Below are 12784 nucleotides of genomic sequence, written 5' to 3'. Positions count from 1 at the left end.
CATTTATGTGAGGTTCACTCTATTCTCTGGGTGTGTCCATTTCTGTTCCAAGCAGCCAACCCATCCCTGGGCAGGACTGAATGCATAAATGAAACGTCTTTAAGGGCCTCCCGCTTAATACGTGAACAAACTCGTGATCTGTTCCCCGTAGACGTAGCTTTGAAAATGTAGGCCCGTATGTACTGCTTACGGCTGAAATGCTGTAGAGATGTGCAGCAAATTCAGTTATAACAAGTTCTGACAATAACAGTAAGACTGACTGCTGGGGTGCGCTGAGCAGTTATTAAATGTGAATATTAATTTGCGGAGACAGAGAAGGTGGAATGAAGTCTCAGCTTGTCTTCCTTCAATGTTTTGTAAAAAAATTATATATATATATATATATATATATATATATATATATAGAAATAATGTATTTCACAAACTAGTGGGCTGTTTCAACAGCCCACTAGTTTTCTGAGAATGTTCAATTTAAATAGCACTGCTAGACTAGATCAGGAGAAAATACAGAAGCACAACTTGTACCCCCATCCCCCCATTTATTAAATTGGTCAATGCTAGTAATGCTCTGACGCTCTTTTTGAACTTCTCTGTGCATTCTCCCTGCTGTGCACTTTGTGTTTCATTTTGAGCAACACATTTATGCAAGTTTTATGTTACTTTGTTTTCTTAGAATTTGTTGGCACTTATGATGCTAACCTTTCAGTAACCTGAGTCACTCTGGATAAAATCACTCTGCCACATAAAAGGTAAAGGTAGAGTTACTGTAATGAAAGTTTAGACAGGATAAGTGAGTAGCATTCTCATGACCTTAATTATAGAACAACCATTTATCTGTCTTCACTTATCTTAATGGAAAACATGCAGTGCATTATAAATGGACAGAAAAGAAGAACAGCAATGATTTTAAATTTAAACACATTTCTGTTCTGCTAATAAGTTCACATTTCTTGTCTTATCTTTAATTGTCCCTCTGCAGCACAGAGGCTAAGATCACTGGAAGCACTTTTCAAAATTAGATTTTTGAAAATTTAGGTTTGGCAAAACCAACAAGTACTGTATCTGATTTGTCACTGTCACGGAAGAGGAATGGAAAAAGCTAATGCAGTTAAAATACACTGCTGAAATTCCCAGTCCTAATCAAGTTTAGTAGTGTCCAGTACCAAGTCATTCTTTGATTAAAGATTTGTTTGATCAGAGAGTAGTCTGTCTTGTTAAAATGATAGGTATGTCCTTGTTGATGACTGCCTGTGTGACTGTACATCTCCCCACCCCTCTGAAGCATTTAGTGTCCCTGACTCAGAGGAATGCTATGTCAGGTATGCAACAAATGAGACCAATACTATAAATCGGAAGCATCTGGATCACTCACATTGGATCATACACTAGAAGAGGCAAAGATAAAGGTAGTTTCCTATGCATTCCAATTCAGTTTTTATCCCTGTTAGAACTTGCAGAAGACTGCACTTCCTGTGAGCAAGGGCTCTAATGTTTGACTATTCAAATATCATACTGTATTAACTGCTCTACTAGTTTTTGGTTTGTCCATCCGTGTACTCATATTATTACTAAAGTGCAGGAGTAGAGGGAAGGAAAACTGTTAAAAAACTTTTGTTTAAACAGATATATTGATTGTTCACAAAAGTGGTAATTTGAAAATCCACAGTCACAGGACATTCAAACAGATAATTTTTATTACATGCTAAATTATTTTTTTGTAAAACATGTCATTATAAAATCCTCCATGACATTTAAAGAAATTAGTTTTGTTGTTATGTGCAGTTTCATTTTTAATATTAAATGTAAAGACTAAGTTGAAAAACCACATGGTTCTGTTCATATGTTAGTTTTGCTTTTTGTCATCACAAAGCTCTTCTGCTCTCATTATGTAGCTGGCAGACATCTGCTGCCATCTACCGACCATATAAGGCAGTGGTCTCCAACCCTGGTCCTGGAGAGCTACAGGGTCTGCTGGTTTTCATAGTGACTCTGCACTTCAATTGAATCAATTAGAGCAGTTGATTACACAGTTAACTCGACTCACCAGGTGTCTTGGGTCACAATTGGGTGCTGATTTTAAGTTGAAAACAAAAACCAGCAGACCCTGTAGCTCTCCAGGACCAGGGTTGGAGACCACTGATATAAGGTATTCCCTCAAATTACATGATTCCCTCAAACCAGGAAAAGCCAGAAATGAGAGGTACTGCACTCTCCTTTCCAATTTTCAGTCAGATGATTAGTGTGAAAGCTTTCTCAAACCTTTTTCAGAACAATTGATGTTGTATTGATATTGAAAGCAACATGCCAAGACTATTGGATCTTTTAGTCTCATCTTAACTATAAACATTAAGTGTGGTTTTTCCTGAATGTAATTATTGAATTCTTTAGGACACTGAATTATTTGCACCTCTGTTTTAAAGTCAAATAAATGCAAGAAGAGGATAATCCCTTTCTATTTAAAATGTCTATTGCTTATTGGCTTTCCTGCGACTAGTTAACAATTTGTTAATCGTCTACGTGAAAATGAAAGCTCTGATTAGTAGTTCCTCTCTAATAAGCTTGTACACGTGTGGTGATGCTGAGGAGTTAAGTATTGTATATAGACTGCTGTCAGCATGCAACGCAATTTCCTTGAAGGAAATATGCTGAAATGTTTGAGTATTTTAGTTTTATCTTAAATACAAATATTGAGTGCAGGTTTTTCCCAGAATGTAATTACTGAATTTTTTAGATCTGCACACTTCTATTTTTTACATCAATGGGCTAAAATAAAAGTGTAATCCATTTCTACTTAAAATATATATTACTCTGTGGATTTTTTGCCTTAAGTGCTTGTTAATAGCCAATCTAAAAAATGAGCTTAATTGGTTGTCTCTCTGTAATTAGCTTGTACACCTGTGGTGATGCTGTAGAGTTAGGTATATAAGGCTGCTATCAGCACAAAACACCTTTTCAATGAAGGAAATCTGATGAAATATTTGAATCTTTTAGCCTCATCTTAGTTTAAAACTTTAATATGAAGGTACCCCCCAGCTGTAATATTCTTTCTCGGTGGGGTGCACAGCCTGTTCTGTCTCCATATCTAGCTTCAGAAGCAAGGGGAATGAAAATGTTTCCCAACTTGTCAAGACCTTTCTTGGCTATCAGATGAACTTCTGGATTTGAAATTGAAACTAAGTACCTCTGAACCCTTTATTGACTTATCAGCAGCTTCAAAATATACTGCTTCTTTTATGGGAGACGAAAAGCATGACCACCATGATGGTGTGTTGAAGCACTTGAGGGTGACATCACAGCATGTGGTGTGAAGCGGGTCAAAAAGATTATGTCAGCAGAGGACGTGCAAATTGTTGCCTCCCGTCTGGACCTGTGGTTAATCCTCATTAAGGACGTGATTAATTTGAGAGACGTACAGGAAGCATCACTGAAATGGGGAAATGGATAAGTGGAAATGGATAAGTGTCTTTATTACCTACTACAACTAATGCTGGAAGCTGTTTTTCAAATAACCAACAGTTGTCAGTCATTTACAATGCTGTGTGTGCTAAATGTATTGTTGGACACAAGCAAAAGTGGTAGCTTTTAACCTCAATGTGATGTAAAGTTGATATGGTTTTGCTTTTACATTGGAGGAAATGGTTCTAGAGTTAATCATGCTGAGGTAAGAACAGGTTTACACAAGAGGGGGGTTTGAAAAAGCTTTCGTCACAATATTGTATAACATGTTCTGAACATTAACACACCCAGTTTTTATGTTGCAATGCTGTCGACAGGTTTTACCATTTCATTGGATGGAACTAAACTTTCTCTGACGCATTCAGATCTTTCAGCTGCGCATCTGACGAGTGTTTAAACCAGAGGTGGGTAACCCGGCTTCAAAGAGTAAAAAGACTGACCATGTATTTGCTCCACCAACATGCACTAAACCAGCTGCAGACATTCCGTTTGACAGCCCAGATGGTCTTGTGCTCGGATATTCCGCAAGCCCCAAAAATACCCGAAGCACAACAGGGGCTTAACAGACCCTACTGCAGTCAACCGAAAATTCAGTTTATAAAAAATCAATCTGAAATCACAAGTATACCACAAAGATCCCAGGTTTGGTATACTTGTCCCTCAGCAGTACAACACTAAAAGCTTCACTCTTAAGTGTAATAAGCTGTAGATTAGTCACTCACAAACTGGGTACTTGATTCAGCACAGCTAGCACAAAATAAAACACAGATGATTGCACATAATGCGTAAATTGTTCAATTTGATTCACCGTTGTCTGAATGATCGTGTTAAATTTTACCTCCAATTTGGCACTGGAATATGATTCCTATCAAGTGTATCACTAACAGCTCATAGACATCACAGGCGTCAATAGCAATGAATTACGAGGGCTTGAGGCTAGGGAACGATGGAAATGGCTGAATAGTCTGTCAAGATAGTTTAAAAGATAAGAACATCGAAACATCACATTAATACCCTGAAAGGGAGCCAAGAGCATGAACGCTGACGCACTTTTCATAAGCCCTCTACACTGTGTTTGGCAAATGAGCTGAAAAATACTCCATCTATGATCTTTCCAGCATTTTACCATTTCAACATCACTGGTACCTCTAGTGCTGAATCAGCAAATGAAACTGGAGGAGAAAAAAACACAACCTAGAATAAAATAAATTTCACACATGAAATTAGTAGTAGCAAAAACAAACTAAGTCAAATTGACAATTATTTTCATTTGAGAACAAGAAAACGCATGTAAACATTAATTCCTTCTAAAACATATCTATTTCATGTTAATACATGACTTTGATTGCCTGTGTTTAAAGGGGACATTGGTGCAATGATCTGGAATTTAATCTCAATATACATACAATACTGAACACCACTGTATTAAGTGAGACATTTTCAGAGCATGAAACAAAGACCGACTGAAGAAAAAGCACACACAGGGTTAATTCATCAGGAATTTCTCCTAATCATCAATATTTATTTGAATTTTCAAAATACAAGCCTGAAGCACGATGTTTGCTTTAATAGAGAAAAACAATTTCTCATTATCAACAGAAACATCCCACCATAATTACAAACATACAGCCACTGTCGCATATAGATAATCAGGGAGATATTCCCATTTGACTGCAATTGTTCTGTCTCAGGTAAACTCCACCATCACACTTTAATGTAAGGGCATATCTACACTGTAAACATTCATGGTATTCAAGTGGTATTACTTACTAATGATGTCTTTTGCAATTTTACAGACCACAATGTTAGCAGATAAGGCATATAGAAAAATATGAACAGTTCTGTAAAGTTACATCATGTAACATGCATATAGCACTTGGACACAGTACTTGTTTGGATGGAATATAATACAGAGATTGTAAAGATTACATAAAGATTTTCAACCAATAAGAGGGTTATGAGTTACCTGTGTATTGCCTGGTCTGTGAAAGTCCTCAAAGCTCATGTTGAAAGTGGTAATGCATGCATTAGTAAGCAATACAAACAACCCCTTAAATTAAAGTGTGACCAACTCCACCAGCATGATGAATGGAAATAAGGCAAGGAGACAGTGAACAGCTCCATCAGTCAGTGAAGAACCAGTGCTGGGACATCGGAAACTGAAGCCCCTGCTGGTAAGCTTTTCTGCTATCTTGCGTTTATGCTCTACTTATCAGGCTGAGTGCTTCCAGAGTGTCTGTGGCCATTTCGTATTCTTTATTAAAACTGCTCCAGAAATATTTTTATCATTATGTTTGACATGATCTCTACTACCATTAAATTATTTTTAAAGTTGCCTAGAACAATTTTGCAGGTATAAGAGAAACTAACGGAACATTTAGCTGGATTTAGAAAATGCATGTAATACTACAGATGCTTGGTATGTTCGACAAAAACAATTTTTAATGCGTTTTTATCCCCAAATTGTAATCCCCAATCTGATGTGTATAGCATCATTAATTTCTGTAATCTTCATCTTTGTTATCGATTTAGAAGAGCGCATAAACGCACGTGCTCACCAAAGAATGTAATGTCAAGCGCTGCCTCTTATCACACCGCTGCCTATAAGTCCGCTCACAGATATGAGTCGGAGGACGATGACTCATGCGTGTGGGAGCTGATGTAAGACAGTAAAATGTGACATCAGAGGACTCGCTGGTAACAGACACAGACCAACAGGGCGTCACTGAATGCTGGTGGAGTTTGAGGTAAAAGAATCTCCTGAGACGAGAGGCCCAGAAAGCCAGCAGGACCGCCGCTCTAAAGCGCCTTTGCGCCAACGTGGGAGGTCACCCAGCCAGTCTCTGGGTCACCACCTCGCGGTACATGATGGAGATGTATATGAAGAGCAGCAGGATCACAAACAGGTCGTCCATGAACCCCAGCAGGCCGAAGAGCGCCTCGGGGATAAAGTCCAGCGGGGAGGCCAGGTACGTCAGCGCCCCCACCAGGCACAGCAGGATGCGAAGGCGGAACATCCAGAAGAGCCCGCCCACTGAGAACATCTCCCGGAACGCGTGGCGCAGCAGGGTGGGCACGTCGCGAAGGCGGTCGATCAGCTGAGGACACAAAAAAAAACGCTCGTTTCAAAACGTGTCCAGTTCCAGCAACGACGATGAGGAAAAAAAGCCCTGTGCAAGCAGAAAACTCATCACGTAAGAATACTCATCATGTTCATGCGCTCCACAATATTCCAGTTTGTCATAACATTTTTAAAAATCTGAATATAAGTAACCATGTTAGCATCTATTTAGCATTTGTTATAATACTCAAAGAGAATGGCGAAGTCAAGAGGTTTCCAATCTACATAAACAAGGGGACACTCACTCACCCTCCCGGCAGGAGCTATAGCTAGACTTAAATCACTTACAGCCAAGTTACGGTACAGATTCAACCCGTTACCCACAAGGCAATTCTTACCCATTAGATACAATACAAGCTCAGAACCAGCCTTCACATTTTATGTGCATCTGCACACAGTTGTCTGACTGTGTTGATAAAGACGAAGAAGATGCACTCACAGATCTTGGCTGACCCGAGAACCTCCGATTGTAGTCGTTGACATCCTGTAGGATCTGTCTGGCCTCAACCTGGCCGTCCTGTGCCTGATTTGGCAGGGGTTGCTCCTGAAAGAGCGGGAACAGCAGGGTCACCTGTAAACCAAACACAGAACCATGATGAGCAATAGACCCAAACCTGACATTTCAGTACAGGCCATGATAACACACCACCAATATAACCCTGATAGTACAAGAGAAACACAATACACTGTTGAATTTTCATCAGTGAAACAGGCCTGCTGCTACGACTACATTTTTATTGACTATTTTTAATGAATAATAATTTAAATGTACTGCAACAGACACAATTTAAAAACCTATCCTATCAACCACTCATTACATACCACTACAAAATCATACACTCAATCAGTAACTGTTCTATTTTGTAACGTGAAGAAGCAATGTGTTTACTGAACTGACATTAAGTAGAAAGCTTCTGTGAGTGACATCATATCTGTGGAATTGAGCTAGGTAGAACTAATAATACGGACCATAACAGATTAACAATAAAACAGACTGATAAAGTTTAGTGGTCTACAAAGGACTGCAGCTTTCTGCAGAGACTACACACACAAAGCAGTAATGCTATACAGATAGACAGCATTACTGCTTTGTGCATGTAGTGTACGTAAGATTATTGTATTGCCCACCAAGTCATGAACCTCCAATTCTCACCATTTGTCTACAGATGGGACAGTTTATTGCTCCAAGCCATGATCCGTACCTCCAGTATGCAATGATACAGGCACCTGAAGATGAAGCAGTACAATGTTAAACTAAAAGTTAACAACCGACCAACAAATGCACCTAAATACACAATAAAATAACTATGTGGCTGCTCGAACAATTCAGAAAAAGAGAGGAAATAAAAAACTGATAGGTTATTAAAAACAGCAGTATGTTAATAATGGATCTCCCATCCCTAAATGTTCTGTATCAGTGCAGTGAGGCCCTGTCATCTGATCGACACACATGGACCTCAGAACTACGCATGGCTGGCTGGGGTAAAGCCCATCTCAACAGCAGGACCTCAGCCGCTCTTCATGGTACGTCACCTCATTATGTCTTCATACCTCTTATTTAACATTCCTTCCTTACTTCCAACTGAATTAATGCTGTGTGCCAAATTCCACAGTTTCATTTCTGCACCTCAATGGAAAGTCATGCTGCTCCAGAAAATGCTAAGAGAAAAATCCTTGTCTTTTTGCACAAACATGTTTCGGAGCGAGTGATTTTTATATTCTTGCTCTCTGCTAATGGTTGGCCAAACTCCACTCACCTGGTCATAACACAAGCACACATTGCATTTTATAGTGGGAGGTGCCAACTCCTTTGGGGTGAGCGATATATGTGCATCTGTTGTCTGTGCCTGACATCAAGATGTTATTATTACCCATAAATATGCCATAGCTGTGGCAGTGACAGCTAGTGCAAGGGCTACCAGAAATATATCTTGCTGATGGCTACAAATGCAATCCGATACATCTGCCTAGAAATGTCCATATAAATGTTCTATATTTCTGTTAATGACTACACCAGAAAATCCGAGAAGACAGGATAAAAATGCCTGCCTCGCTATTTTCCCCTCAGGAGTTATCATGTCTAAGAGGTGAACTGCATGAAAAATCAGACTTCACATTTGGTAGGTCAGAGCACTGCTATGTACTGACCACAGAAGAGGTGACCGCAGTTGGTTTCCACAGGCAGGGAAGCCTGCTGTAAGCACACAGGACAGGACATGTCCGTGTAGAACTGGTGCCTGGGCTCTCCAGGTGCATCCTAGGGCAAAATCAAAATAAACATGCACTAATGCAGCTTAAACACAATGGCAGGAAGTACTCAACACAATCTTCAAAAGATTTCTTTATACGTGCTCACAAGAGTCTTTCAACATGTTTCCAGTATGAAAATGGATCAAAAATACCTCCCAGTGGGGCTTGACTGCTTTTTAACATTCAGAATATTCTTACAACAATGCAAATGCATGTTTCATGTTCTTGTAATAAACACACTGGTCTTTTTCCAGATTCAGGGGTAAGACAGACAAAAAGCGTTCATAAGATTGTTCTCTGAGAATTAACAGTATACAGTACCGTGAAATGTATTTGCCCCATTCCTGAAAAAGCATATTTTTTAAATTATAATTTCATTTATTTAATGAAAAAAGTTACCAAACACCCATATTACCCAAGTCAAAAAGTAATCGCTGCTCAGGATACTTTTTCAAATACTTTTTCACAGCACTGTAGGTCATTATCACCTAAGATATAGACTATATCTGATTATACTGTAGATGCATTTGAACTATACAAAAGGCAATACGCCTTTGAAAATTAACATTTTCAGGAAAAGCTTTCCTAGGCATACCAAGAATGTAGAAGTCAACTTCCCAAAGGAAAATGTGGTACATTCAACCAGGTTCTTACTTTAAATTTTCACTTTTTAGATGCCCAGTAAGTAAGCTGCCAGTGTAAAGCCTGTACCTGCTCTGACTGGAGCTGCTGCCGGATGATTCTCACGTGTTCCTGGTTCTCTGGGTGGATGTTCTGCTGCTCATTTCTGAGGAAAAACAAGCCGAGAGCAGTCTCCATTGTCAGAGATATTTGGATTTAAACAAATGCAAAGCCTGGTGAGCAAACGTATTCCTTCAATCATACTATGAGCAATGAAGTGTAAAACACGTTTGGTTTTGCACAGAGTAAAATAACAAACGCAGGATGAACAATTAAAGGTCATAAAAAGAATATGAAGTGTTCTTTATAATCGGTAATAGATATGAAGTGTGTTCAGTATCACAGCTAAAATATCTTCCTTATTGAAATTAATACATTTCACTGCATAAATTTTCACTAAGATCATATGCTTTAAAATTAAAGTGAAATTATATATTATTTTTTTCAAAGAACTCGGAACCATGGGAAATCCAAAATAGATCATGGAGGCTCAATTCTCAAAGAATTTATACTATTAATCAGGGGAACACAAAGACACCCGTTAACCAATAGTGGCTCCAGGATTACTTTAAAAAATGGCAATGGTTTTTCAGTTGTCCGATTTGGGCAGGCACATAATTGGGCTTATCTTCATGAATCTTTACCTGCAGAGCAGAACTGCCAGTCCACCCAGAAATGTAACACTCAGTATTACCACAGCAAGTACTGGGTTGCTGACACCTTCTATGAGTGAATCCTCATCTTGCATGGAGTTCACATCCCCCCACTGGGTTTCGTCCATTCCACTGTATCATAACCTGGACCCCTGAAAAACAGGAGCAGACACAACAGACAGTTAAATAAGACTTAGGCTAGTACTTTTTATAGCCATTACAATGATATTCTCCACATGTGACAGCAGGTGTTGTTGTTGTATAGTTGCAATCTGATGTTAAAGAGTAGGCTGGTTGGCGATTGCGGGAAGACGCAGTCTGTTAGGAGACCATGTTTCATCGCTCTCTAGTGACCCTCGGTTGATCGGACTGTATGTCAAAGCTGCACATAGGATGTATTTCTCTGACTCAACTCAATATGAGCTTGGCTGTGTAAACAACATGAAATAAAAGCTGATTGCCTATTGTTTTCTCATATTCATTGTCGATTTCAATTCTAAATGCCTTAACTATATAGCACGCATAAATACCACACTTAATTCTACCGTTCGCACACTTGTAAAGGGAACTGTAAATAACTGTGAGCTAGCTGGCAAATTACAGCCCTAACGTTATCAAAGCAGTTACCATAAAGTAAGCTACACGTCTTTACTACTGACGTCCAGCCCCTGCTATGGTAGTTATATCTGGCCGTTCATTTTAACACACTTTGCTACCGACAATATTTTAATTTTCTATTCGCAATTAGTATCGGTTTAGCCTCCGCTATGCAAACGGATTAAGTTAGCTCGAGAACTATCGGAATGTCAACGAGCTAGATAGCTATCGTCAAATAACCTGGTAATTTTATACGTTTTCAAAATACTTGTTTACATTGGGAATTACCCAGTTAAATAACACCAACTACTCTAGCGACACGTCAATAAATACGACTTACCGGGACGTTGCTAACTACTGTTTAGCTCCAGGCATGCCTTCACTGACAGGAACATCCAGTATCACCGCAAACGTCAACTATTTACCTGGCATAGATTCCTCGGTCCCTCGTCAATTGTCTAACTTCTAAACGTGACTGTTAACAAGCGAGTTAACTTGCAATATATTAGCTAACTACAGCCTGTTAAGTTAGGGCACGATTACTAACGTTCAGTTTGCAACAAACGTAGGTTAGAGTAATGTAACCAACTTGGTTTCCTGTTCACTGTAGCTTGCTAATGCTAGCCATATTTCTGACAAGCAGGAGGTAATCGATGGGTGCGTTAAATTATGCAACATATACACCAAAATAGAAAAACAAGTAAAACATCTGACCAGTACAAAGGTGGAACTGATAAAATTAAATGCTTGGAAGACGTAGCAGTTTTTCTCAGTTACGTTAACTTTGGTAGCTACCGTTACCTGTCTTCGTACATTGCAATTAGTCATCATGCCACTTCCGCATTCTAATGCAGGGCTTTCTGGGTTGTGCCATCTACGGCATTGCCTGTAGTATTTAGTTTTTTTTTCAGCAAACACAAACATGTTTGTGTAGTCTTCACAAATTAAAACATATGCAAAGTATAGCTGTCCAAGTAAACGTTTTTTATTGCGAAGCTTTCGAGCACTTCTTGCGAGGATTGGGCTGTCCTAATTCTGCTGGGTGGCACTCGTAGGACCCCGACAAACCCAGGAGAAGGCAAGAGAGGGAGAAACCGGTGGAGTAGCTGTGTCTGTCCCTCCGTTGATGTTTATAATTATTTTTCGCTTTTAGACACTCATTTAATAAGCAAAAGACATTTTAAAAAACAATTAAACGGGAGTGGGACTTGCGGCAGTACTAAACTCTGATTTCGCCATTTCCCAAGTGCTGTGTCTTTGAACCAGTCAGACGTCTTGTGGTTTTATTATTGTGTGTTCATTTTAAGGATAACGTTTTCTTGTTAGCTTTATATCGTGGATTAATTTACCTACGATGAGTACCTTAGAGTCCGTGGATCGAGTGGAATTGTGTGAGAGCCTCTTGACATGGGTGAGTATTTCATTTTTATTTTCCTGTTGAACGGCGCTTGTTAATTTGCGGGTTAAATGGAACATTTTACAGAGTCTCACGCAATCCACCGAAGCGATGTCTACCACAAAGCTAGCAAGCAGCAGTGGCTAGCTAGTAAGTTAGTGTCTTAGCTACGTTAACTTAGCCAGACAGCTGGATGTCTTGTTACTTTACGTCTATAAAGTGGTTCTTTACCTATCTAGCTTGCGAAAGTTTTCTTAATTAGCAAGCTAGCTAACGCGTTAGATAGCGCTTCCCACCCCCATCCCACCAACGCGGCGAGATGGCACTCGAGCGAGCTGGTAACGTTATATGGGATATTAACAACTGTTTACCGTTAGCCAGATGTTAACATACCGACCTCAATCTTCGGTTCATTTGCATTCAGATGTCCGTAGTTATCGTCAAAAAGAGACCATCTGTGTTAGTGTGGACAATGTTACATAACTAAGTAGTTCATACAGCACATTTTATCCAACCACAGTGGCACTACTGCTAGCTTGCTAACGCTAGAACAACCGGCCTGGTTTCCTGTCTTGGGCTCTGTCCTTCCTCTTTCCATATTTCCATGTCACTTACCTTTCGAACGTCTTA

General features: G+C 39.4%; 2 protein-coding genes and 1 long non-coding RNA gene across 9 annotated transcripts in view; 2 read left to right on the top strand and 1 right to left on the bottom strand.

The window, feature by feature from the left end:
- Nucleotides 1–4942: 4942 nt before the first annotated feature.
- On the bottom strand, nt 4943–11668 carry rnf170 (ring finger protein 170). Of its 4 annotated transcripts, none has more exons than XM_035389722.1 (7): nt 11572–11668; nt 10153–10313; nt 9539–9614; nt 8726–8834; nt 7731–7804; nt 7017–7148; nt 4943–6554 (listed from the first exon to the last, which is right to left on the bottom strand). In XM_035389722.1, the coding sequence occupies exons 2-7, from the start codon at nt 10287–10289 to the stop codon at nt 6285–6287; spliced, it is 798 nt and encodes a 265-aa protein (XP_035245613.1). In that variant the 5' UTR covers nt 10290–10313; nt 11572–11668; the 3' UTR covers nt 4943–6284. The 4 variants fall into 4 exon arrangements, with proteins under 4 accessions (XP_035245613.1, XP_035245612.1, XP_035245610.1 ...); XM_035389721.1 differs by having other exon boundaries at nt 11560–11631; XM_035389719.1 differs by having other exon boundaries at nt 11099–11605.
- Nucleotides 6530–10159, top strand: LOC118212111. The gene is made up of 3 exons (XR_004762161.1): nt 6530–6650; nt 7996–8101; nt 9502–10159. It is a non-coding gene; the product is annotated as an uncharacterized LOC118212111 (long non-coding RNA).
- A 74-nt stretch (nt 11669–11742) lies between the features above and the next one.
- The window catches only part of hook3 (hook microtubule-tethering protein 3), a 42566-nt gene continuing 41524 nt past the window's right edge, over nt 11743–12784 (top strand). The window contains exon 1 of one of the 4 annotated variants that reach the window (XM_035389716.1): nt 11743–12169. In XM_035389716.1, coding sequence (XP_035245607.1) covers nt 12113–12169 — 57 coding nt within the window. In that variant the 5' untranslated portion in view covers nt 11743–12112. The remainder of the gene's footprint in view (nt 12170–12784) is intronic. The other 3 variants (XM_035389715.1, XM_035389717.1, XM_035389718.1) reach the window with 3 other exon arrangements.

The sequence above is a fragment of the Anguilla anguilla genome, chromosome 14 (assembly GCF_013347855.1).
Source record: "Anguilla anguilla isolate fAngAng1 chromosome 14, fAngAng1.pri, whole genome shotgun sequence".
Classification (NCBI taxonomy): Eukaryota; Metazoa; Chordata; class Actinopteri; order Anguilliformes; family Anguillidae; genus Anguilla; species Anguilla anguilla.
This window is presented reverse-complemented; position numbering and strand designations above follow the sequence as displayed.

Coding starts and splice junctions, on each gene's coding strand:
- rnf170 (XM_035389722.1), bottom strand. CDS start 10,289: ATGGACGAAACCCAGTGGGGGGATGTGAACTCCATGCAAGATGAGGAT. Junction 7,805..8,725: donor CTGCGGTCACCTCTTCTGTG/GTCAGTACATAG, acceptor CTTCATCTTCAG/GTGCCTGTATCATTGCATAC. Junction 7,149..7,730: donor GTCCCATCTGTAGACAAATG/GTGAGAATTGGA, acceptor TTTGGTTTACAG/GTGACCCTGCTGTTCCCGCT.